Raw genomic sequence first — 24524 nt, 5'->3', positions numbered from 1 at the left:
TTGTAGAAGTGGAGCAGTCTGCATTATTTTAATGGTTTCAACTTGCTCCACATGTGGATGTTTAGACTTTAAGCATATTGGAGAGATGTGATGAAAGAATGAAAGTGATAATTAATTGCTTGCTCAGGTTTGTTTGATTGTCAGCATCTTTTGTGTACAATTTTATCTTTTAAATTGAATTCAATTCATGACTTAAACTTAAATTACTGACAACAAATATTACAAAGATATGGGTTATGCATGTATGAGAATGTGTAGAATTCATTCTTCCTATCCCTTTTTAAGTTATTTCTTATTTTGTTTATGAACTGATGATATTTCCATACATAATTTTACTAACATCAGATAAGTTACTGAAGCTGGCAGAAAATTGAGGATGAAATCCACTTTCATCTGAATATAAATAGTCTACTTTTAGTTATTTCTGTGTATTTTAGACTTTACCATGGCAATAAAAAATGTATGTCAAACACATACATACACACAATTATTGATTTCTAATTTTGGATGAGACATTTTAACTTGACTCAGTGATACAAAGTTGCAAAGTTCCACACAGACACAGTAAGAGATATATTTTCATACTGAAACATATAAGTATGACCTGTACATGCCTAAAGCTCCTCCTCCCTCCTGTCATTGTGATATTAAATGCCTCCTCCAGCATCTCCTCCTCATCTTCTAAACTCTCATCTGTCAGCAGTAAAGTCACTTTACAAGCTCCAAGATTATTCTCAGCACACACTGACATCATGCTGGGGACCCTCTGCGCTCTCATCACTGCTCTAACATGTAAGACTGGATCTCATGATGGAATCATCAGACTTTATCAATATTTTAACTGTTATTTCATTGTTTCCAGGTGTGAGAGGAGCGACTGTGGTGACACAGACTCCTCCTGTTGTGACAGTGAGGAAAGGAGAAACGGCCACCATGGACTGTAACCTAGGGAGTGTTACTGACAGCAGTGCCCAATGGTACAGACAGATCCCAGGAGAAGTTCCTCTATATATGCTCAGGTTTTATCATGGCTGGAGTGCACCCAAATATGACACTGGGTTCCCTTCTGCAAGACACACATCTACTCATCAGTCAACATCAGATTACCGTTTGCATATCAGCGGTGTGGAAGAAGGAGATTCTGCAGTTTATTACTGTAGCACATGGGACAACTCTGCTAAAGAGCGGGTATCACAGTGATTCACACTGTGACAAAAACCTCCCCAATAGCACTTCTGCTTTTTCTCTCACTAATACATAAACCAAGTGGAGCCACAAGCAATAGCTTCATCCAACACACAGCATATATTTTTTTTAGCATTTACCCTCTTTAAAGGTTTTTTTTATTAATAAATAAAACCAGCAAGTACTACATTATGTCTGCAAAATTATTTACTTAATCTTACTTAAACAGTACAATAACAAATATCTCTTACATGTCACAAGTCTAAAAAAAATAGATATTGCACTAATATTAAGCTCATATTAAAACTGACTAACAATAAATATTACCTAATAAAATAAACAGAAAATGTGTTAAAGGACAAGAAAAAAAACAGACTAAAATATGATTTATGCAGATTTGATCAAAATTCCTTAATGGTAATTTAATATCTGGAGCAGAGATTATGTTATCATTAAGTTATGTGTTGAAATTTAACTTTCAACACATAACTGTGTTGAAAGTTACCGCTGGAAACTTATTACCGTTGAAACTTAGGTTCTTAATTTACATGAAAGTTTAATCATGGAGATGATGTCTGCAGCTGCATCCTGTGAGAACAGAGAATGAGATGTAGATAGGTGATGCTTCATTGACAGAAGATGAAAATTCAGTTTAATCTTTTCTTTCAAGTATTTTACACCACTAAACCAGATTCTTATTGATTAATATTCTCCTCTGCTTATAGTACAAATTTATGGCTAAAACTTACTCTGTTATGAAAACGTTTTAGATTACAATGAGTTAAATAGTGGTTTTTGTTTCTTCAAATTATGAAATCAAAAAGAAATATTTGATTTATGATTGAGGCAGTTGTGTTTATCTTCTATCAACCACAAGCAAAAATTTTAAGCTGTTTTACAATTTGTTTGCCTTGTTTACTGTTTTTTCTTTTATAGTGTTTAGATGTTTTCAATAACCTCCCCTTCTACATTGCTTTTTAATAAACACTTTCATATGAAGTTCAAATACTCTGCCTGATCTTCTCCCTTGCTTTACAGATCTAAGACGAAAAGTTTCTCCACTCCCAAAATGTGCTTGTTTTGTCATATGCTTATAATAATAATTGTTTAGTACAATACTTCCAAGATAATTCTGTGTTTAAAACTGTTCATAACATTACATAACTTAAAATGAGAATATTTATCACTCATCATTTAAAAAAAATGTTTGGTTACCAACATCACATTTATGTGAATGACATCAGATTGCTTTTTCTAGAGATTAAGTCATAGCACTTGGGAACACACGTTTCATGGAATGGCCTTTGATAATAAGCAGAGTATTAATAAGTTGAATTTTAATATTTTGTTAATGTTTTTTTACTTTTGGTGATGTAAAATCTCAAAAACCAATGTTGAGGTTATTAAAACTGTTACTATTTAATTCAAGATGTTGAATGTTTGAATCACTTCAATTCTCATTGACAGAGGTGTCCTCAGTTTTTCATTAGTTTGTTTCTTTCTTCTTCCATACTTCTGATAATCAAACAATAATCTGGTGTTGACCGATACTGGATGTGTGTCCTTGAGATGGGAACCAGTGTCATATTTGGGTAAAACACAGGTAGAAACTTTGCCTGGGCTCTGTCTCTACCAACAAGGGTAATTGGTGTTAACATTATTGTAATTAAATAGTAATATCTGCTAATTTTATTCATTTATAGAAAAATAGATTATAGTGCAGATACTGACAAATAATGTGTTGACTGAAACTCTTACATTGTCAGTCCATGCATCTCAGTGAGAGCAAAAGCAGAAGTGTTGTTGAGGAGGTTTTTGTCACAGTGTGAATCACTGTGATACCCACTCTTCAGCAGAGTCATCCCATGTGCTACAGTAATAAACTGCAGAATCTCCTTCTTCAACATTGCTAATTCTAAAACGGTAATCTGATGTTGACTGATGAGTTGCCGTGTGTCTTGAAGAGGGGAACCCAGTGTCATATTTGGGTGCACTCCAGTCATGACGAACTCGAAGCATATATAGAGGAACTTCTCCTGGGATCTGTCTGTACCATCGGGCACTCTCGCCAGTAACACTCCCCAAGTTACAGTCCATGGTGGCCGTTTCTCCTTTCCTCACTGTCACAACAGGAGGCGTCTGTGTCACCACAGTCGCTCCTCTCACACCTGGAAACAACGAGATGACATGAAGTCAACAGTAACACACAGTCTGATGAATGAACTCCAGTCTGCAGTAAGTCACCTTTCATACATGTTAAAGCAATGATGAGAGTGCAGAGAGTCCCCAGCATGTTCTCAGTGTGTGCTGAGAATGATCTTTGAACTTGGAAAGTGACCTTACTGCCGATAGATGAGTTTAGAGGATGAGGAGAGGAGGTGCTGAAGGAGGCACTTAATACAACACTGACACTTAAAGGAAGAGACAGGAGGAGGAGCTTTAGTCTTTCGTGGTTTGGATAACTTTCTTGACTCTAATATGTTAAAAAAATACATTTTCTTCTTGGAAACAACTGACATCATTTATGCTACTAGCAGATTAATTATTGTCTTCACTAAAATGTTTTTTGATGATGATTTTGATGACACTGAGGAAAATATCTTTCTTACTTCTTTGGTGTTTTATGTTTTTATCATGTAAAGTACATTGAATAGCCAGTTCCTGAAATGTACTATACAAATAACCTTGCCTTGCTTTAAGATAAAGATTCAGACAAATTAAAATCTTTCTCAAAATTAAAGTGTTAGAAAGTAGTTGTGGTTTTAACCATTTGCTTTGCTTTCATTTAAAATGTTATCATTCATAGCAAACAGAATCAAAAACATCCATCAACTTTTACTCAAACAGACTCAGGTACCCATTTATAAACATACTTAAGTACAAGTCACCTATTTACTGTTCTTGTTACTACAAATAACTAAAATAAATGTAAGCTAATAAAATCACAACCAACTTTAACATTTAAGACATCGCATGTCTTTTATTAGTAGTTAATGGTCATGATCCCTATAATTCACATCTACAATGATTTACAGATTCCTTTTCTACAAAAGTCCTATTAGGTGCAAGTCAGTAAAAAGTTATGTTTATTTTTTTAAATACTTTTATCACTTTTTAAAGTGAAAAATTGAAATCCATTAAACACAGGTCTCATTCCAAGAGCTGTAAAAGTTATAGTGTTAGTGACATCTGGTTACCAAAACCATTTTACATGTTCAACACAAAATGACAATGAACAATTAAAAAAGAAATTAAAGGTCAAAAAAGCTGTAAAAAAACAATAATACATAACTAAAAATAAAACATGTTTAAGTCTGTTTTACTAATAAAAACTACTTTAAAATGCAGCATTCTAATCTTTATTGAGATATTTATCTCAATTAAAGGGGAAAAAACAAACATATCGTTTTCTGTATTTCAGTTTTCTTTCATAAAGAAAACTGAAAGGTTTACAGTTTCATAAAACCGTAAACTTATGATATTTGTTTTCTGAGCAGTTCCAAAAACAATGTTGTGACAGGGCAAAATGAATGTTTGAGTCAATGATTTAAAAGGATAAAAAAAAATCTGATCAATTTAACAAGTGAAACTGAGGTTTCTATCCACAGTCAGTGAAGCATGACATCTCTGTTCTCACAGGATACACCTGCAGGCCTCTTCTTCTTCTAAAACGCAGGGTCATGTTTCTGAAGTAATAGTTCTTAAAACATTGTGGTTTTAACTGTCAGTTTCTTTGCATTTATTATGTTTTAAGTTTTGTATCAACATGTGCAAAGCCTGAACTAAATACATTTAGTCTTTAGTTCAAATTAAGAACAAAGTACATTTTTAACATTTAAGCAGAACCTATAGTGTCCAAAACCAATAAATAAAAAAATTATTTATTTAGATTTGATCATAACTCCTTCTTCTGTCAATCAGGTCAAATTCTGTTTTTTACCTCCTCCAGAAGTTCCTACAGTCATTCTCAAACACATCAGATTATTTTAACTGATATTTAACCCTCCTGTTGTCCTCAGGCCAAAATGACCCGCCACTGTGTTAAAATCCCCCCCAAAATCCACTAAATGTAATTTTTTAACTTGAGATTTTAAGACTTTTCCTAGATTGGCCAAAACAATAGAAAAAGTTAAATGTTGCTTTTATTCACATTTCCATGTAAGCTGTACAAAAAGAAGGTACAAAGATGGTCTTTGGGTCAAAATGACCCGTGAGGCAAATAGAGTTGAAATCAAGGTCACAGAGTTATTTACAAACCACAGAATGTTACAAAGTTTTAGATGTGTCTCAGATCAATCAGTAGCAGAAGTAAACAAGGCAAATCAGGTGGTGTTCTTGCAGACTTCAGAAGACCACCTATTTCCAGAGGTTATAAAGGTCCTGCATAACAGGACCCTGAATTGTGTCTGTGCTGAAGCCATGAGTGTGCGTTACAACACTGAAGAGGCTGTAGAGGTGATTTTCTCACATGTCCAGCAAGACAACTCTGATTCAGAAGAGGAAGTAGAGTATGTATCCGAAGAAGAAGATGGAGAGGAATACAACCCAGAGCATGATGAATCATCTTCAGAAGAAGAAGAAAACCCTGAAGCTGAAAGTGAGACTTTCCTTTCAAAAAATGGCAAAATAACATGGTCCTCAGCGGCATATGACCAACACGGCAGGCATGCAGAACACAACATTATAAAGATGACATTATAAAGGTCTTCTCCTCAAAGTTTGCCTTCACCACCACCACTCTAGTTTCCTACCTCCCAAAGAAAAACAAGAATGTAGTTCTTCTGAGCACACTGCACAAAGACAACGACATTAGTGATCGTGAGGACAGGAAGCCAATCATCATCCTGGAATACAACCACAACAAAGGAGATGTGGACAACCTAGATAAGGTGATTGGAACATATAGCTGCAGAAGAATGACTGCCCGCTGGCCCCTGGTCATCTTCCACAACATCATTGATGTGTCCTCCTACAATGCCTTTGTGATTTGGAGAGAGATCAACCCAACCTGGATGCCTCATAAGCATAACAAAAGGAGAGTGTTCCTGGAGCACTTAGGAAAGGCATTCATAACTCCACTCATTGAAAGAAGGAAGCACATTCCCCGCACAGAAGCCTCAGCAGCAGTTGTGAAAGCTATTCAGAGTGCAGCAGCTCCTGATCAACTTGAGGATCCATCTACCACAGCCACTTCCCCAGCTAGGGCAAGTAAGAGGAAGAGATGTCAGTTCTGCCCTCAAAAGAAGGACTGTAAAACACATACTGTGTGCTGCAGGTGTAAGAAATATATCTGCAAAGGCTGTGAGCTTGCATACTTCCCTACATGTGCTAATTAGTTGAATGGGTTATTTTTCAAATTTTTGTATTGTACATTCTCTTAAATTGTTCACTGGAGAAAAGTAAAAGAAAATGAGTCATTGAGATGAATAAAAATGCATTCGAAACTCCTTTTTGCACATTTTTTTCTTTTCTTAAGCTATAGAAATTCAAATGGAGAGGGAAAACTCAAGTATTCACACATTTTGTGGTGAATTACAATATACAAGATGAAATTTGGTGTTTAAAATTCAATTAAGCTGCTTATATTGGGGGTTTAGTGAAGACGGGTCATTTTGACCCAGAGGACACAGGGTGTATACAGAAAATGAGGTCAACTCGAGGGTTAAATGAAAGGTGTTAAACCAATTTGATTAATAAACTGAATTTGGGATTAATTGAAATGTATTCTTTGTCAGACTTGAATTTTTTTTTTGTAAATTGCTTTGAGATGGCCTGTGTTGTGAATTGGCGCTATGTCAATAAACTGAATTGATTTTAACTGAAAGGTTTGAAACTAGAAATAACCGTTTGCAGTTCCACAAACGGTTGAGACTTGAGCCCCTCTTTTGCATTTAGGTACAAAAATGAAGGCGAGGTCTGCAGCTGCATCCTGTGAGAACAGAGAGGAAAGCGTAGGTAGGTGATGCTTCACTGGCAGAGAATGAAAATTCAGTTTAATCTGCCGTCAAACTACCAAAAGGTTGTCCTCGTTTTGCACAGCTAAAAACAGATACATTTGTTTTCTCTCTGACTGTGTTACCAGTAACACTGTTTGAATGCATGTAATCAAATGCTATTCCAGAAAGTTTTTATATTTGTGATCTTACTTGATATTTAAGATCTATGAGTGACATCATGACTACAGATATTTAAAGTGTCGTTGCAAATGAGCTTTGGGTAACATATTTAGGGTTTATAATGCGATAAAGTAATTAGAAGGATATCCTTTTCCTAGCGAAGGGATTATAATTTCACTGTTAATAAAATACAATAAATACTTTTAGGATTAAACATTGCTAAGCTGTGAAGCTGTGATGATACAAAATTACACATAATCAGATAAAAGGTGCCACCTTGTGGCAGAAAGTTATAAAACGATGAATTGTGCACATTCTGATATGGAACATGTAATGTTGGGTTACAATGCTCTTCATAAGCAGGGTTTGATTAGTTGTCATATTCTTACACTAAGCTGTAAAGAAATCATATTCACATCAGAAAAAAGTCAGTAAGCAACAGTTTTACTGTCTCTGAGTGCCTCTCCTCTGCACTCTCCTTGATGATCCTCCTATCTAGAGTTCTCCTCTGGACTCCCTGTGGAGACCTCAAAACAAAGCTGGGAGGAATCCTGGACATCGGCCACTGAGGTACGATTAATCCACCGTCTTAAATATCATCTTCGAAGCTGAGAGGCTGGATCAAACTCTCAAGATCCAGCCTCTCAGCTTCGAAGACAGGCTGGATCTCAAACACATCTAGACATGAATTAATTATCATGGTATCAAAAAAACATTTCAAAGAACTGCGGCTCTGTTATGCTTAAACTACCAGGAAAAGAGAGAAATAGAACCAAATCTTAAAGTAGATGAAAGCTGGTAAACAGGAACAGCCCCACATTCAATGACAGACATCAGACCAAAGGGTAAATGAGGCTGAAACATGTCCCTCATTTCTTTTTGGCTGAGTCTCCACAGTGAGATCATTTAAAGAGCAAGAACATGTTACATAATTGTCTCAAGTTGTTACAGGACTTGGAAAATGTGGGATCTTTATTGACAGAAGGAATTTTTAATTAAATATTCCCTTCTCTCAAAAGGAATTTTTTTTTTCTCTCCATTATGTAAGTTTATAGATAAGTTCACACTTTTAGATTATTATCTGTTAGAGCTTGTTCCTGCTTCAGTGGTTCAGTGCAACTCACCTGATGTATTCAGGGAGAACAGAGGCATGGTCATGGATCAGCAGCTCTTTCACTTAGGTTACTATAGCAAACGTCCAGTTGTCCAGTACTTGAGTCAGGTTAGATCAAGTCTTTCTGCTGGTATGTTCTGCTGAACACAGAAATATGTGTAAGAATGTTTGACCCAATGCATTTAGTAATTGTTTACAAGAACAAGAGGTTATTCCTTGGCTTTTGGATCCCAAGGGGAGGTTTCATGTTTCCATTTCTGAGTTGCAGATGTTGACAGTATGCAGAACAGAACCAGAACCTTCAACTCCATGGTTTTAACTTAAAGACAGAAATATAAAGTTAAACTTAAAAAGACAAAACTTTTTTACAGTTTTCTATATAAACCTCTTCAGTTTAAACATTTTAAAACCACTAACTTCATTATTACAGATGTAGATATAAGTGTTAAATTGTCATATATTTCAACTTTGATTAGTTTTACAGTAGATGAAAATGACATGTATCTTTTGTGTTAACACAGAAATCAGTGCAAGCGAGTTTGGTTCAATGCATTTAGTAATTGTTTATAAGATCAGAAGGTTATTCCTTGCCTTTAAGATCCCAAGATGAGGTTTGATGTTTCAGCTTCTGAGTTCCAGATGTTCAGAACAGAACAGAACCAGAACCTTCAACTCCATTGTTATAACTTACACAAGCAGATATATGAATTTAGATTCAAAAAACCTATTTAATTAACTTTTTAGTAAAAAAATATAATGAAACTTATCATGAAAGACCACAATATTTTAAAGTCTAGATGGCAGGTTTAGACGTAAACATTAAATGGACAAATATTGTAACTTTATTTAGATTAGTGTAGTGAAGATGAAATGGCATGTGTGTGATGGAGGTCAGAAGGTCTCTACAAGGCAGATCAGCCAAAAATTATTCAGGAATGACAAATAAAAAACTACATCTCCAACCTCAGAACTTTTTCTCCATCTGCTCCTCACTACATCAGTGATGAAGAGTGGTGACACCATCTAATATTTTATCATGCGTTCACACAGCTGGATTCATATATATCAAACAGAAAACAAACACATGTCTCTAACTTTAGCCTCTTGACAGGTTTTTAACGTTTTTGCATCTTTTACAGTCGGAAATAATCAGGACATAGTTTTTTTATGAAATGACCTCTCCTGCCTTTTTCCATTCATCAACATACACTGATTGGTTTGGAGGGAACACCCCTCCGTGTGGGCTCTGACAGAGGAGTCAAAAAATAACATTCCTACTGTCTACTGTAATCCAATCTGTTAACCACCTGGGCAGAAAGACACAGAAAGCATCAGGCTTTGTTGCTGCCAGAGGTGATAGAAACAGCAAGCAATCAGTTTAAAGTCTCTAGCCATCTTTAAGTTGGCATAAAAGAGAAAAATTCACTACAAGAATCTGCATAAAAAAAACATCCATCCATTAACTGCCGCCGCCTTTTATTGAAATAAGCTGCTTAGTGATCAGCACCAGCTCACTCGCTTTGATATTTATCTTTTCTTTGTAATTTCAGATCATTTATCTGGTGTCTTCACTTCTGATGGATGATAATGAGGTTTGTTCTCCAAAGCCTAAATCCTGAAGGAGATTCCAACATCTGCTTAGTTTAAGCAGGACTGTTACTTCAGAGGCAGGAAAATATAAATCACTAATAAATTTTTTTCCTTTCTGAATTGAAGAAAAGTTTGATCCTTTCAAGAAAATAAAATATGCTCTATTATGAATAGTCCAACTACTGTATATCCCCCTTCAAATGACTATTTTTTGATTTGTAGGAATCAGCAAATATCAGCAAAAAGACAACTGTAGAGATAAATGAATTCAGATGAAACAATTTCTGCTAAAAAGGAGTTTAGCTGGGCAACAATCCTGAACATCTGTGTCATCTTCGAACCTACAGACATTGCAGCTGTAGCTCAAGTAAATGATGGCTGCTTTGACTTTTGAACTGATTAATAAATGTGTTGTTCTGGATTACATAACCAGTTTAAACTACAAAGTTATGTTAACAATTATAATAAACAGTCCTTCCTCCCATGTCAGAAGTTTTATTATTATTATTATTATTATTATTATTATTATTATTATTATTATTATTATTATTATTATTATTATTCCCCAGTAAATGCTCATTTCTGCTGCCATGACTGAAATCTGACATTTTCACAGTGGAGGTTCAAATAGTATCGTTTCCACAAAACAAAACTTATAATTGTACTATTAAGTTTCGTTTTACCAACATTGTATAGAAATGTGGAACCAGCTGTAAAGAGAGTCTGAGGGGCAGCCAGCGGTCAGACTCTGGTTCTGCCTGCAGCAACACACTCATTTGTGTCCAGCTCCTTGCAGCTCTGTCCAGCACAGCCAGAGGAAAGAATGACTCCAGCAGAGCTGCAGAGCCACAGAGGAAGGTAATTAGGCCCCCAACTTTCTGTTTTTCAGCTCAGAGTCACATCGACTCCTGAGCTCCTGATGTTATTTTCTCTCAGTATCACATCACTGTGCAAAGACTTTATCAGAGTGGTTTTAAAAGATATTTCTACTTATCTATATAGGTTCATAGACTCAGATTTTGAGGTCAATTATGATAGTAGGGGAGAATGACTAAGTCAGTTCCTTAAGCTTCAAAGAACTATTTCTGACTAGATTTATGTTTCATCATAAGTTTAGCATAAGGCCCTAAACAGTACACTATCTTTCTTGAAAATGTTGCCCTGAGGTTGTAGGAGGTAAACAGTTTGCCTCAGTATTCCCTGAAGTCAGTGCTTCTGTTTTCATTTTTTGCAAATGTTAAAAATACTCTTGTGACAGTCATTCTTTGTTCTGATACCGGCAGACTTTTTGTTTTATATTACCTGTCTGTGAGAACAATACTAAAAGTAATATTAAAGCACTAATCTTTTAGTTTTAACAAGATTAACACAGTAAAAATGTGGACTTTGTATGTACTGGTAGCTGCTCATTTTAAGTTATTAACAGCCACATAAAAACAATCTTCTATCTCCACTATAAGAGCTACATCACAGTAAAGTGCATAATTAATTGTACATTCAAATAAAATAATGCTGATGTAATATTTTCTATTTTCTGCTTTTGAAAAGTTGTCTTTAAAGCAAATAATATCAATGGGCTGCTAATTTTATTATTAGGCAAGTTACCGCTAATGCAAGTCATATCTGTTAAACTGGCTCAAGTTTGAAGTTTACTCAATTTGAAAATAAAAACAATAAAAAAAATTATCAAATGTATTAATTGCTATCATTTTTCGGATTAAATAAAAAATGTAAACGTGTTAAATTATGAAACAATTTCTTTTGATAGTTGTGTTTGATGACAGAGTAAATCATGACGTTTTGATGTCCTCTAGTGGTCACAGTGGAGAACTGCAAGGGTAGGTTTCAGTTCTTATCTTTGATCGCTTAATGATGCCACACTAATACATAAATTATATGGCGAGAAATACACAAAAAGATAATATAGTAGGGCTAGTTATTCTTACATTAATGCTGTGTACTGAAGTGGGAAATGTGAACATTTTGGGATATTTTGCCATTTTTTACACTAAAAGTATTAGAAGCGTGAAGCACATGAACATGAAATAATTTATGAAAAAACAAAACAATTGAAAAGAAGGAGGTATAAAAAAGGAAGAACTCATATGTTAGAAAGTAAACCAACAGTCTAATTTTTGGCACATTTAAATAATTATATATCTAATTTAGAACTAAATGAAGTTTAATTTAGTGCCATTTAATTTAGCACTAGATTAAATATATTTTATTTATTTCAAATAGTATGTAATTGATTATGGAGTTAAATAATTATTTCATGATATTTATTTATTGAAATTTGCCACTCGTCACCCTCTATAGTATCGGAGTTTGGTTTATGCCAGAAAGTGTTGCCCAGCTAGATTGATGTTGCATGGAGTGCTACATTTGGCAGGCGGCGTGCCCTCTGCTCCCTCCACTAATAGGCTGTGGACAGGCCTGTGGATGCTAGCAGTTTCCAGATGCACATTTATTAGCACAAGATTTAACCTCATACTCGTATTTCATGTAGGCTAACAGGTGTGATTTAAAATGTAAACTGAGTAAGAGGTTTTGCTAAAACTACCTAAAAGGTCAGAACATAAGAAATTGTACTTATTTATGGTGGGAGGAAAGTTTTCAGTTACTTTCCACCACTGTGCTGTTTACACTGTGGACAATATTTCCTCAGTCTTCCATTAAAATGTTAAGCATTGGTTTGATCTGAGTAGTAGCATATATATATATATATATATATATTTATATATTGAATTCAATGAGAAAGTGTGTCCAAACTTTTGGTCTGTACTGTATATATATATATATATATATATATATATATATATATATATATATACTTTTTTTTTTTTTTTTTTTTTTTTGCTGAAGTCAACAATACCATAAAATTATATGTTAAATTGTTTAAAGGTGTGTAAAAAGTTTGGTTAAGGTCAATACTTCCTGGTTTCTTCCTGAATTATTTAGTTGTGAAGCTCAGTGAGAGGAAAAGCATGAAAATAACTCACATTGATGAAAAATGCAGCATCATACACAATCCCAGAGGTGCCACCCAGACAAAAGAAAAATAGAGCTACCTCACATTGCAACATGAAAAAGTCAGTTTTCTAATAATGTACTTTGTATGTTTATACAAAATAATTTCATTTTATTACAATACAAATATTTATTATATCCAAAAAAAGAACTTCTACTTACAATATATTGTTTGGCTTGTATGAGCGTGATGCTTCAATGAGTAAACCTCAAAAAGAAATTGCTAAAACAACATGTTTCCTTGTTAGAACAACAAAAAAAACCCATTTCCTGTTCAGACAAATTATAGATATTCCAGTGTGTGTTTCATGGTACGCTGCTGGAAAACATAACCCACCTGAATGTGGTTCAGGTGGTGTAGTTGCAGCCTCCCTACAGTGTACTGATGAGAAATGCTGCCACCTCATTCGGATCAGACTCACTCTTCCTCTTGTCCCCCTCGATGTGTTTTAGGTTCACTCTCATGGTCTGCATGACTATTCAAACTGTAACACTTCAAACTGCTTAAAACCACCAATCCAAGCAGGACACAAGTGGTTACAAGATGTCCTCATCAAATTTTGCAGGTTTTTTTTTGTTTTGTACGTGTGTATCTTATGTTATGGTATACTTTGTCGTGGCATTTTATTCACCTGCTGATCAACTTAGCCAAGAGCCTCCTGTAAACAAGTCTTAAAAGTTTTATTTCATTTAAAAATAAATGCCAATCAATAAACCTCAAACCCACTAAAGTGATTTTTCTGTGCGCTTTAGTACACTTGAGTATTTTTATGTAACTGTCAATAGAATGGAAGAGTGAGACCTCTCTCTGAGGAAAGCAGTGGAGCGGTCTCTTGTGTGTATTCGCTCGCAGCAAACCTCTATCCTGCCATCCCTTTTGTCTCACGAAATCTTTATAGGTCTGTGGTCAAAGTTGACGAACTGCTGCCATCAACCTCCAGATCTGAGCAGCAAGATGCAGCCAAGGACTGTAAATAGCCACAGACTATCTCTACTGGAAAAGAAGAGGAAAAAAGTAGGGATGTTTAATCGACTGGTGATCACAAGGTTTTAATCGAATCACTGGGTTATTACATTCAGAAACAAACAAAACAAATGCATACTTTTCTTTAACTTTAAAGGAAAGTTAGCTCAGACTATAAATAAATAGTTAAAGCTAAATTAATTTTAATTTTTGACCAGAAAATCAACGTTTTTTTTGTTTTTTTTTTAAACTGGCTGACTGTTTGTTGTAGTTGCAGATTTAATCCTCCAGTAACCTGACTCATCAGCAACACAAAATAATACTTAAAGGACGGTTGAAATGCAGAGCAGTATTTCAAGTGTCAAAAAGATCCAACAAGGATCCGGAGTGAGGAGTTTGATTGGTCAATAGCTTGTTAAAGAAAGTCGGAAACAAGGAAGATAATTTTCAGCGTAAACGAAGCACGGATCAGTTTGCTTATAAAAAATAAATATTTTGAAAGGAATAAACGGAAGCACGTGTTCTTTACGCCCCTGCACATTTGCTGCTCGGTTCGTCTGTACCGAACTGAAACCCAAATACGCAACGGTGACGGTCACATCTCCAAACGACCCGGCTGTCCAGTCAGAAAGCGGGAGGCAGCAGCTTGTTTGGGCCAACATGTAAACAGAGATTTATTCTAAAAAAAAGAGGAGCAATCAGAGATCTGACTGAATCTTTGGAAGCGGCAGGGATTTCACTCAGAGAACTGATTAAAAAACAGCAGATCGTCGTTTCACCTGGTAACCGACTACGTGCTCTGAATGAAGAAGATGCGCTGAACTGGACGCCGTTGTCAAAGAAATAGATGTGATGTAAAATAATAACAGTAACGATGACAACCGCTGTCAACATCTGTCTCCAAACGTGCCGGAGCTGAAGGCGAAGCGGAGCTCTCTCTGCGAGGTGCGATGGAAGAAAAAATGCGGCGTTTTAGAGCTTCTTCTTCTTCTTCTTCTTCTTCAGGTCATTTGAATCTCCAAAGCTCCTGAGTCAGGAATTTATCCTTCACATCTCCCCCCCCTTTTTTCCCCGTTTATAGACTTGTTGTCTTCTGCAGCGCAGTGAGGAGGATGGTGTTTGTCCTTCAAGTGATTGTCATGTCTTCGGCGTTTTTCAATCCCAGCTTCGCTTTCAGTTCCCACTTTGATACAGGTAGGAATCAAATAATAAATACGGGCGTTTATCACTCTGCCGATGCATGCGTCTTCCCAATTTCACGCACTGATGGATGTCATCTTAATATGTTGACTGAAGCGACATATTTGTTTTTTTGGGGGGGGGAGGAGGGTTCAGCCACTGGTGTGACATTGCTGCCTCATCGTGATTATGAAGCACCTCAGTCCGCCTGCAAAATTAAGATGATTTCAGATACTCTTGTTTTACCTTCTGCCAGGCCTTCAAAGCTCGGTGACAAGAGGGTTAAAAGTTGTATCTGCACTGAATTTGCACACTCCCCACACAGTTGTGCAGTTGTGTACATGCGTTTCGTGCACAATGCATGTGTTGTGCAGGACTGTGCATGCTAAATGACGTGGAGGGTTCAACTGTCAGAGGTGACTGCTCCTGGCGATGCCCAGAATGCAGCATTTAATCATCCCCCAGGATGTCAGGGTGATGGGATCTTTGGCAGACATGAGCTCAGGTGGTGCTGCAGTGCTTTGGGACTGCTGAGCAGGTATAGACGAGCTCTGACACACAGGCTGCAAAGGGCTCAGGCTGGAATGACCGTGTGCACATGTAAACAGGGCGAAAGAGAGTCCTTGCACTGGCCGCAGTGTGCTGAGCATACAAATGACAGCGAGCTCAGCTGGTTCTCAAGTTTCAAGCTTTATCTATCTCTTATCCCCTTTAGTGCAATTATTCCTCTCTCTTTTACCCGCCTCTCCATTTTTCTGCCTTCTTTCTTTAGAAGTCACAAGGGCTCCAATTAAATCAAATCACCTGCTGAATTTTTGGTCAGTGTGCATACTGAGTGTCTTTGCAACAATAATTGTACAGAATAGATGCATATTTACATCAAGATCTAATCCTTTCTTTTTCATTTGGAAGCCTTTAATCAAAACAAATGGTGGGCTGTTGGTTTCCTGTTTAAAAGAGCAGGTTATGGATGCTGAGCTGGCTGTCCCTGCCTGAGGAGAGTCCCATGTGAAACAGACCTACTGCAGAAGTGGTTCTTAATTGAATTATAGATAAAACAGCAGCTAACCATGACTCTCCTGGGCTGTTTTCAATTTAATTTTCCTTTTGTTGTCTTCCTGAATGAGTTCATAGGTCTGGAAAGAATTCCAACCAGGATATGCAGCAATTTCTCTCACTCAGATAGAGGAAAATATTTACTAGGCTAGATATATTGAAGGAATGGGAGACCACAAATAAGATGGTGCATAATTCTTGGATATAAGAAAGTAATAATCTAGATTTCTAAGAAGAGCAGCACCTCAGTAGATCCTGAGGATGTACATAGTGTTTAGACTTAAAATCAATGTTGCTAAGGAGATTGAGGGGGTGTGCGCAAGAGGGCCGGCCCCTTCTGAGGGTAGGAAGAGGACAGAGAAATGCTCAGGTCCGTTAGAGAGCTTGGGCAGCACTAGAAAGAAACATAGTTTTAGATGTTTCAAAGGAGACTTCTGAGATGCATTCATATAAACTGAAGGAGTTTGACCTAAAGTAGGACTGACAGATTTGCTAAAAAAAATAATAAAATGTAGACATATAAACATAACACAGGTGTTTACTCATTCCTCATCTCAACGAGAAAAATGCCCCGGCAGTGTAACAGTTTTGTTCAACTGTGTGTTTTGCACATTTTCACATGAATTTGTGGGTTGATTCGACTTCAAAAGCTCACATTCAGACGGGCGGCTTTTGAACTTTTGCGCCCCTCCAGCTAACCTCCACAGCTGCAGTTCCTCCCCGCGCCGCAGGCTGTGTGAGGACAGAGTGTGCTCTACCTCTGCACATTGCTTCTGGATTGTGGAAAACAACAGTGAGGATAGGTCCTCGTCACATTTCGGGGCATTATGTAAGCTGGCAGGGACAGGCACACTGCCATGGCGGTGTAGATTTGCTGACTTTGTCAGCATTCGCAGGATAGAAATTGGATTTGATGTCTGTGGAGTCTGCACCCTCTTTAGCTAGCACCTGGCTCACCATTACTTCAGCACCATGGAGAGCTCAGAAACATGTTGTGAAGAAGCTTATCTTAAAACCTAGCTCACACTGTGATGGATATTAACACAGATTGCTGTCAAGACAAAACCAACAGCAGAGTGACCTGTAAAAGAACTGTGTTACAGCAGTAAGCTGACAGTGGAGCACCTTGGGAGTCCATCTTTCAGCACTCCCCTATGATGCCTGGAGGTGGCAGTGGTGTCGTGTGGATTTTACATTGAAGCAGACAAGAAAATATCAAACACATGTTTCCTGTCAATCATTCGGTAGGCAAGGAAGACTTGTATGTGGGTTCGGCAATATGGAAACACCGCTGCAGGTTCTACCAAAGGTGCTAGCAACATCCCAAGAGAAAAGATCTTTAACATGGGAAGCTCCTCCCGCTGACTTGGTCAGCAACAAGCCAGTGCATCCACCGCTGACTGTTTGATTATTCATCTATCCATGTGTAACACGAAGCACTTCGGTTGCATAAGCCTGCCTCTGGGGAGAACTGGGATAAGAATGAAGTGGATTTAGCCAGTGAGGGGAAACCTTCAATGTTTCCTCCCTGTGCTGTCTGTGTAATGATGTGGTGGCTGTTGGCTTCATTGGTGCTGCAGATGTTGGAGGCTCGCTGTTGATCTCCTAAGCAAGAAGATGAACACATGGTGTTTCACTTCTCAAGAACTGTATCATCTAGTGTTCCAAATGGTTTAAAAATTTGAGCACCTCCAAAAATAATTTTAAGATTTCTCACATCATGATGCCTGAATAGTTAGCGTGCTTGGATGTATTATTGATGAATCTTTGGAAGGTTTAACGATGAGAAGAAATTATTTCCGAAACACACAGTGGTTAAAAAAGCAGAAGACATTTGGACTTGTAGTATTGATTGGTAGGAGCGGGATCAGAACAGGCAGTCACATCCTAATGGCTTGCAGCTAATGAAAACCCACAATTTATTTCCTCAGAATATCACAGTACTATATTTGATCAATAAAAAACAAATTTTAATTTAGACACAACCGCCTACTGAAATGTAGACATAGGGTTGGGCGAAGTGGACTTAAAGTTTTAACAAAATATTTTGTGGTCTAATTGTGATAACAATAAAAGTGACGATACAAACTATTTATTGCTTCCTTTTTTAGGTAACTGTGTGGTTGTGACTACATGACAAAGCAATCATAGCCCTAAAAGCACAAATATCGCTCATGAAAAACACACCCACTTGTAATATGCTTTTTTTCGGACACCAGTTATATAAAGAAGTGTGACCTGTTATTAAACTGCACACACTAACAGCATTAAAACATATTTTCAAAATTATCGGCATTTATTGATACACTCATTGAATAAGAGAAAATAGTAAACAATCCCAGCAATACAGACAGTTCTGGGGGAGTTTTAAAACATCATAAATTGGAATTTGTCATGACAACAAATCAAAAATGATTAGACATTTATCACAATAATTGATAAACAATACAATAAATGCCCACCCCTACATGGGCAGTACAGTATATGCACTCAGGCTCCGTTAGGATACATTTCTGGGTCAGTGCTGTGTAGAAAGGGGGGTATCCACATGCGGCGCTCCTGAAGTGCTCATGATTTCCAAGTTGCATTAATAGTGGCCTTGAGCTTGAAGTCAGCAGTCCTCATGATGGTATATAGGCCATAACATGGATATGACATAAGATTGTTGTCATAAAAACAATTTTTAATGCCCATTTATTACACAATATCATTTTCTAAGAAGAATTTGACTTTTCACTAGACACAAGCCATAATAATTAAAATGATCAGGAAAAAAAAAAAGACATTTTATCACTCCATATGTAATGAATCTATGCACACATATTAGCCATACTTGGCCTTTTTATGCAGCATGTGTATTTTTGTTTATCTTTTCAAAAATGTACACTCACAGGCTTTCATCTCCACGTTTAAACACACACTGGCTCTGTTTGTATCATGAGAGTCTCACCAAAATGTCGTCTTGAGTTCATCTCAAGTGCATATTTGCAGAAATGCTTCTGTCATCTGCAGACCAGTGCCTGCACAGGCATCTAATTTATGTTTATCCGCCTGGGGTATAAACAGAGTTCTGGAATGTCATTTCAGAGCCATGCTCTGTCAAATATGTGAGTGAATACTGATTATTTAGGCAAACTTTGTACCTCCGTGACTGTAAGACACGCCTTGTAGGTCCTCTACTTTAACGTGAAACACAAAGTGTAATTTTTAATAACACAGAAACACAGACTGAATCGTACTCTTACTTTGATTTGTGTGCTGTTGTACTTGTCTTGGGTTGTTGAAAATGATTCTGATTATCATGTGGTATTTGCTTTAATCAGCTTGAAAGACAAACGCTCAAATTTAAATCTTCAATAGACATTATCTTCAGTTTAAGCTTAGTTAGTTTGAGTCAAAGCCTGGAAAGCAGATATATGTTTAGATCGTTGACATTCAGGCACAAAAAGCATTACACCTCAATATTGATTACTTCTAAGCTAATAGCGCAACATGAACTGGCTAATTTATGATGATGTTAACTATCGTTTAAAACAGGAGATTAAATTAGATTTATGCCAAGCAATAATTCAATATGTGTTATCTGTTCATGAACTTTAAGTCTGAGCTAATCCTTCATTTACTGTTATTTAAAAGGGCTGTTTTCCATACTAACTGTATAAATATTAAGTAAGACTTGATATTCTTTAGGTAAATATTTGATTTTCTTTTTGTATATTTGAGTGTTTTTCACCTGATTTAAGCAGATGGCTAAACAATGATGAAAGAAAGGTAACTTTTTGGAAATTTTATTTTATTTTTAGATAAATGCAACTGGCAACCTTTACTTCTTTTTAATCTCATCATTTAAATAATCATTTTCTACATTAGTCTTTGTTCGCATTTGGTTTTGATGTAAAATGGTACCAAAGCAGTCCTTTGGATATAAGGGTCTTAAGAGTTTTAAAGTGGCTTTTCTAGCCTACAAATTGCCATAAAAGTGCAGACTGCGTTAATATTCTTATCCCTTCTTTCCACCAGAATGCCCAGCCTGAACATGTACATGACAGTCCTGTGATGCTGGTAATCCTGAGCTCTCACTCCCAGTTAATGACAGTCATCATAGCTGTCTGCAGGCTAGGACATCCCTCTGCCATCTGCAGTCATCTACAAAGTGCCTGAGATTCGCAAAAGAGGAAGTGAGCTGGTGGAGAATACCATATCCTGCCTTTAGTCATGTCATTCTGCTCCTCTTGGTCACTGAGTGCCCCATGAGTGTGATGTCTCTGAACATGTGTTTGTGCTTGCAGGCTTTGCTGTGACACAACGGTCCTATCATCCTTCTGCTTTCTCTGTTACACTTATGTCTTCCTAGGTCTCGTTACTTTTCTACATTTCTGGTCGTCTTTTTTTTTGTCTTCGTGCCTCAACTGCTCCACTCATCAAGTATTGTAGATGCTCTGAATGCAGCATTCCCACTATGTTTTCATCTCATTTCTACTGTAAGCTAACCACTTTTCCCAACATTTCTCTAACTTCACTATATCACGTATTTGTTTGCCCAGCTAAGGCAGATGGAGCAGCATGTTTGCCCCTGAAGCACTGTCCTAAATGTAAAAGCCTGCTTGGAGAGATGAAGAGAGCCTTTGCCTCTGCTAAGCTCTTTCTTAGTTTCTGGGTCTCTCTGACATTTATACAGCAGCATTTTACAATGTTCTTGCATTTGTGTTAACCCTTACCACAAATTTGCATGCATATCCTTGTAGTATTGAGCAAGTCTAGGAACTAGACCATTTGTGTGGGTGTAATGTATAATATAATTTGAGTTGGTTTGTGAGTTAAGATGTGCTGTGCATGTCTGAATTTGCATCCTGTTCACCAAACTCAATAGGCATTTGAAACAGCATTCCCATCCTCACCATTTTTCTTCGCCTGACTATTTCTCACAGCAGTTTGATTGCTATTGTGTGTGAACTGGCACGGTGCCCACTCTGCAGGTCCCTTCGTCAAAACCAAGAACAGCCTTGTGTGTCGATGCGTTTATGCGTACACAGGAAGCATACAAAAGCAAAAGCAATTTAAAGGTATAAAAGAGGGCGTACGGTCAGGCCAACGCAGTACATCATTCTTTCTGTTTGGGCTTATGTTGGTATACATACATGCTCAGATCTCTACACTGGCTTTGATGTGAGTGTGTTGGCATGCGCGGGGAGCGTGTGCGTGTGCATGTGTGTATGTGAAGGTGTCCTAATCTCTTCTTTCTGCTCAGTGTAAAACTCCTACTCCTATTTAAAACTCATATTCAAAGTCCTCTTGTCCTCTTTGCTTAACGTTTGCATTTATTAGGAACATATTTGACTAATACATCACATATATGCATGTTAGGAGCAGACGAAGATCCACTGTTGAACTACTTTAGCTGCACAGAAATGCTTTATTCATAACAACATGAGTAGCTCATGCTTGAATAGATTATTATTATTTTGTCCTGCTTTCATAACCTTATATATGCTATTTATGCATAAATATGATCAAAATGAAGCCATGCATTCTGCTATTTTTTGTTACCAATTCACATCCATGTGGTTGTTTTTTTTTTACTCTCTCCTGTCAGTTCTTTAAAGAAGCAGCATTACACGATGAACATTTAGTATTTTCGCAAAGATTTATTATCTAGAATTTATTCCTGCTGATATTGGAAACTCCCTCCACAGCCTCATAAACTTGTTCCCATTTTGTTATGTAAAAACACAGGTTTGTACTTACAGAGCTTTATCAAGTCCAGAGGACCCCAAAGCACTTCACATAACATTGAGTCATTCACCCATTCACACATACATTCATATGCTACTGGATTATAGCCATAGCTTTCCTGGGGCAAACCGAAAAACGTCAGAGGGAATCGAACTGGCAATCTGCCAATTTTCCACTAGAAAATGAAATATATGCCCATTTATTTCTACAAAATAGCTCAACATCAGCCAGGGTGGATTGAGAATTCATGGGAGGATCAATATTCAAGTCTTACTACAGATTCCCCATTGGGTTTGAGTCTGGAATTGGACTGGGCCACTCTAACACATGAATAAGGTCACTGTCTTGATGGAAGTTTCCACCATGTTTTGGATGTTTTTTACCCTGCATTTAACTCAATCCATCTGCCTATAAGCTCTGACTGGCATCCCCCTCACTGCTGAAGATTATCACCCATCAATGCATGATGTTGGAACCACAGTTCACCATAGCTGTTTTAGCTGACATGTAGTCGTAGTTTCCTCTCACACAAGCCATTAAGCCAATATGTCAATATTGGTCTTCAGTCTGGTGATAATTTCTAACAGACCTCTGAAGACCTTCACAGAGCAGCTGTAGTTTTACTGAGAGCGACTTAAACACACAGGGAACCATTTACTGATTAAATAACTTCTGAAGGAATAATGTTTACAATGCATTTTATTCTGTGAGAGAGTAAACAAAGACGAGCAAGATTTTTTTGGAACCTCTTTTTGATTCATAATTGCAAACTACGATGTGCGCGAAATCCTGATGAAATGCATTAAAGTTTGTTGTTGTAGCATGACAAACACTGGAAAAGTTCAAAAGAAGTGTTCTTCTTTATTTTTTTTTATATCCTTTAGTGCTTTCTTTACCAAAGCCGGCAAGTTTAACCTTTCGTTATCCATCCGATTGCCCCACAGCCTTCCCCTAATTGTCAGCCTGAAATGTGGAGGTGGCAGGGTGACTCCATTGCTCCTGCCCTCCTCTCTGCCAGGACATTACTCATCTCTCTCCCCCCAGTCCCGGAGACAGCATTTTAATAAAGCTGGAATGAACCTAGCTTTAAGTGCTTTATTTTCATTTCTCTGTGCAGCTGGTAATGTAACGTGCGCTTCTCCGATATTTATGGAGGAGCCAGGGTCATCACTCTGTTCACAAACCCCAAGAGAGAAGGAGAGGTGAGGGAGTGGGGAAGGGAGAGAGAAAGATGGATTCTTTAAATGTCACACTTGTGAAAACGATTCCCCTACATTTCCCTTGCACAACCTGCACAGAGGTTTCCTATAGTGAATTAAGAGTCAATATCCTGTTCCATCTGTTGGAACTTTAACATGCAAAGCAGGCTGATGTATATTTCTGAGGGCATGTATGCCTAGCTTGCACCAGTAAGCATTACGTCAAGAGAATGTGATTAGGGTTCTTGCATACTGTCCCCATTTTCAGACTTTTCATTCTGATATACAGAGAATCATAAAACAAATTCAGGTCTGCAACATTTTTCTTTCTGTAAGTGGGGAAGTTATAGGTTCTTAGGGTCTCAGAACCTTCAAACATTTGTTTATTTTATTGGTAAGAGGTAAAAAATGAGGTTGGAAGTTATTTTCTTGCTCCAACTATGCTAAAACCTATACCTAGGGCTAAGATTAAAAGATTTACAAGACTTACTTCTAAAGATATTTTGAAAACTCATGGAGGAAATTTTCTGTCACAAGTAGTGACACAAAAAAGATCATTGAGTAAAATTTTAGATCATTTTGAAAGGTTTTCATGTTTGTTATACGTCTTTCAAATATACATAGTGGTGGAATCAATAATAAATTCATATACTGTAATTCACTATTAGTTTTTAGCTTCTTGCACACTTTCTAATTATTCTTTTTCTTTCTGTCCTTTACAAAGTAACACTGTGAGCCTAACAAGCTGGCATTAGCAAGAATAACTTGTTGCCATACCTTCTTTTGAACTTCACAAAATGCACCTGTTAGTAAAGGAGGGTCAATGTGTAACCCTCCTTTAGTTTGATTACTTTCCAAAAAGTCAACTGTCTTTCTTGTAAACATCAGATATGTGTAGAAGTTATTGGAAGTGTGCAATAAACAGGTAAGGGGAGGAGCAGCGTGGAATCGCTCTGCAACTCTGGTCCCTCAGGATTTTTTTTATTAAGAGGACTTTATACCTTAGGAGTGTTGAGAAGTTTTAACACTATAACTTTTTCAGCCTTGGTATATTTTGATACGCACTATCACTTTGGAAAATATAAAAGCTCTTCAAAGAACAAGACATATTAAACGCAGCGATAACTTTAAACATGCAATTAAAAGCATTGGGATCACTTACGAAATAAAACATAAACAAGGACATCATTTATTAATCAGTATGGTTAATTCTTATCTGTCCACTCATTGAGTTTTGTAATTACATTAATGTATCGTCAGTTTCATTTAACTCAATTTCTCCTTCATTTTCTCAAGTATAACATGTCAACATGCCAGCATACATGCTAATGCTGGAAACACCGAAAAAAGCTTTAGTT

At 37.0% G+C, this 24524-nt stretch overlaps 1 protein-coding gene and 1 gene segment (V, D, J or C); both read left to right on the top strand.

Moving 5' to 3' along the window:
- The first annotated feature begins 584 nt into the window (after window positions 1-584).
- LOC114159919 (immunoglobulin kappa variable 3-15-like) lies at window positions 585-2184 on the top strand. The segment is given in 2 exon segments: window positions 585-792; window positions 863-2184. Coding segments are annotated over 2 exon segments (531 nt in total).
- Window positions 2185-14566: 12382 nt separating this feature from the next.
- aatka (apoptosis-associated tyrosine kinase a) overlaps window positions 14567-24524 on the top strand; it is a 30670-nt gene continuing 20712 nt past the window's right edge. The window contains exons 1-2 of one of the 3 annotated variants that reach the window (XM_028042517.1): window positions 14568-14944; window positions 15081-15193. In XM_028042517.1, coding sequence (XP_027898318.1) covers window positions 15112-15193 — 82 coding nt within the window. In that variant the 5' untranslated portion in view covers window positions 14568-14944; window positions 15081-15111. Of the gene's footprint in view, window positions 15194-24524 lie in introns of all 3 variants that reach the window. The other 2 variants (XM_028042518.1, XM_028042516.1) reach the window with 2 other exon arrangements.

This window comes from Xiphophorus couchianus, chromosome 16 (assembly GCF_001444195.1).
Source record: "Xiphophorus couchianus chromosome 16, X_couchianus-1.0, whole genome shotgun sequence".
In the NCBI taxonomy this organism is placed as follows: domain Eukaryota; kingdom Metazoa; phylum Chordata; class Actinopteri; order Cyprinodontiformes; family Poeciliidae; genus Xiphophorus; species Xiphophorus couchianus.
Note: the sequence above shows the minus strand (reverse complement) of the source record. Positions and strands in the feature narration are given on the sequence as shown.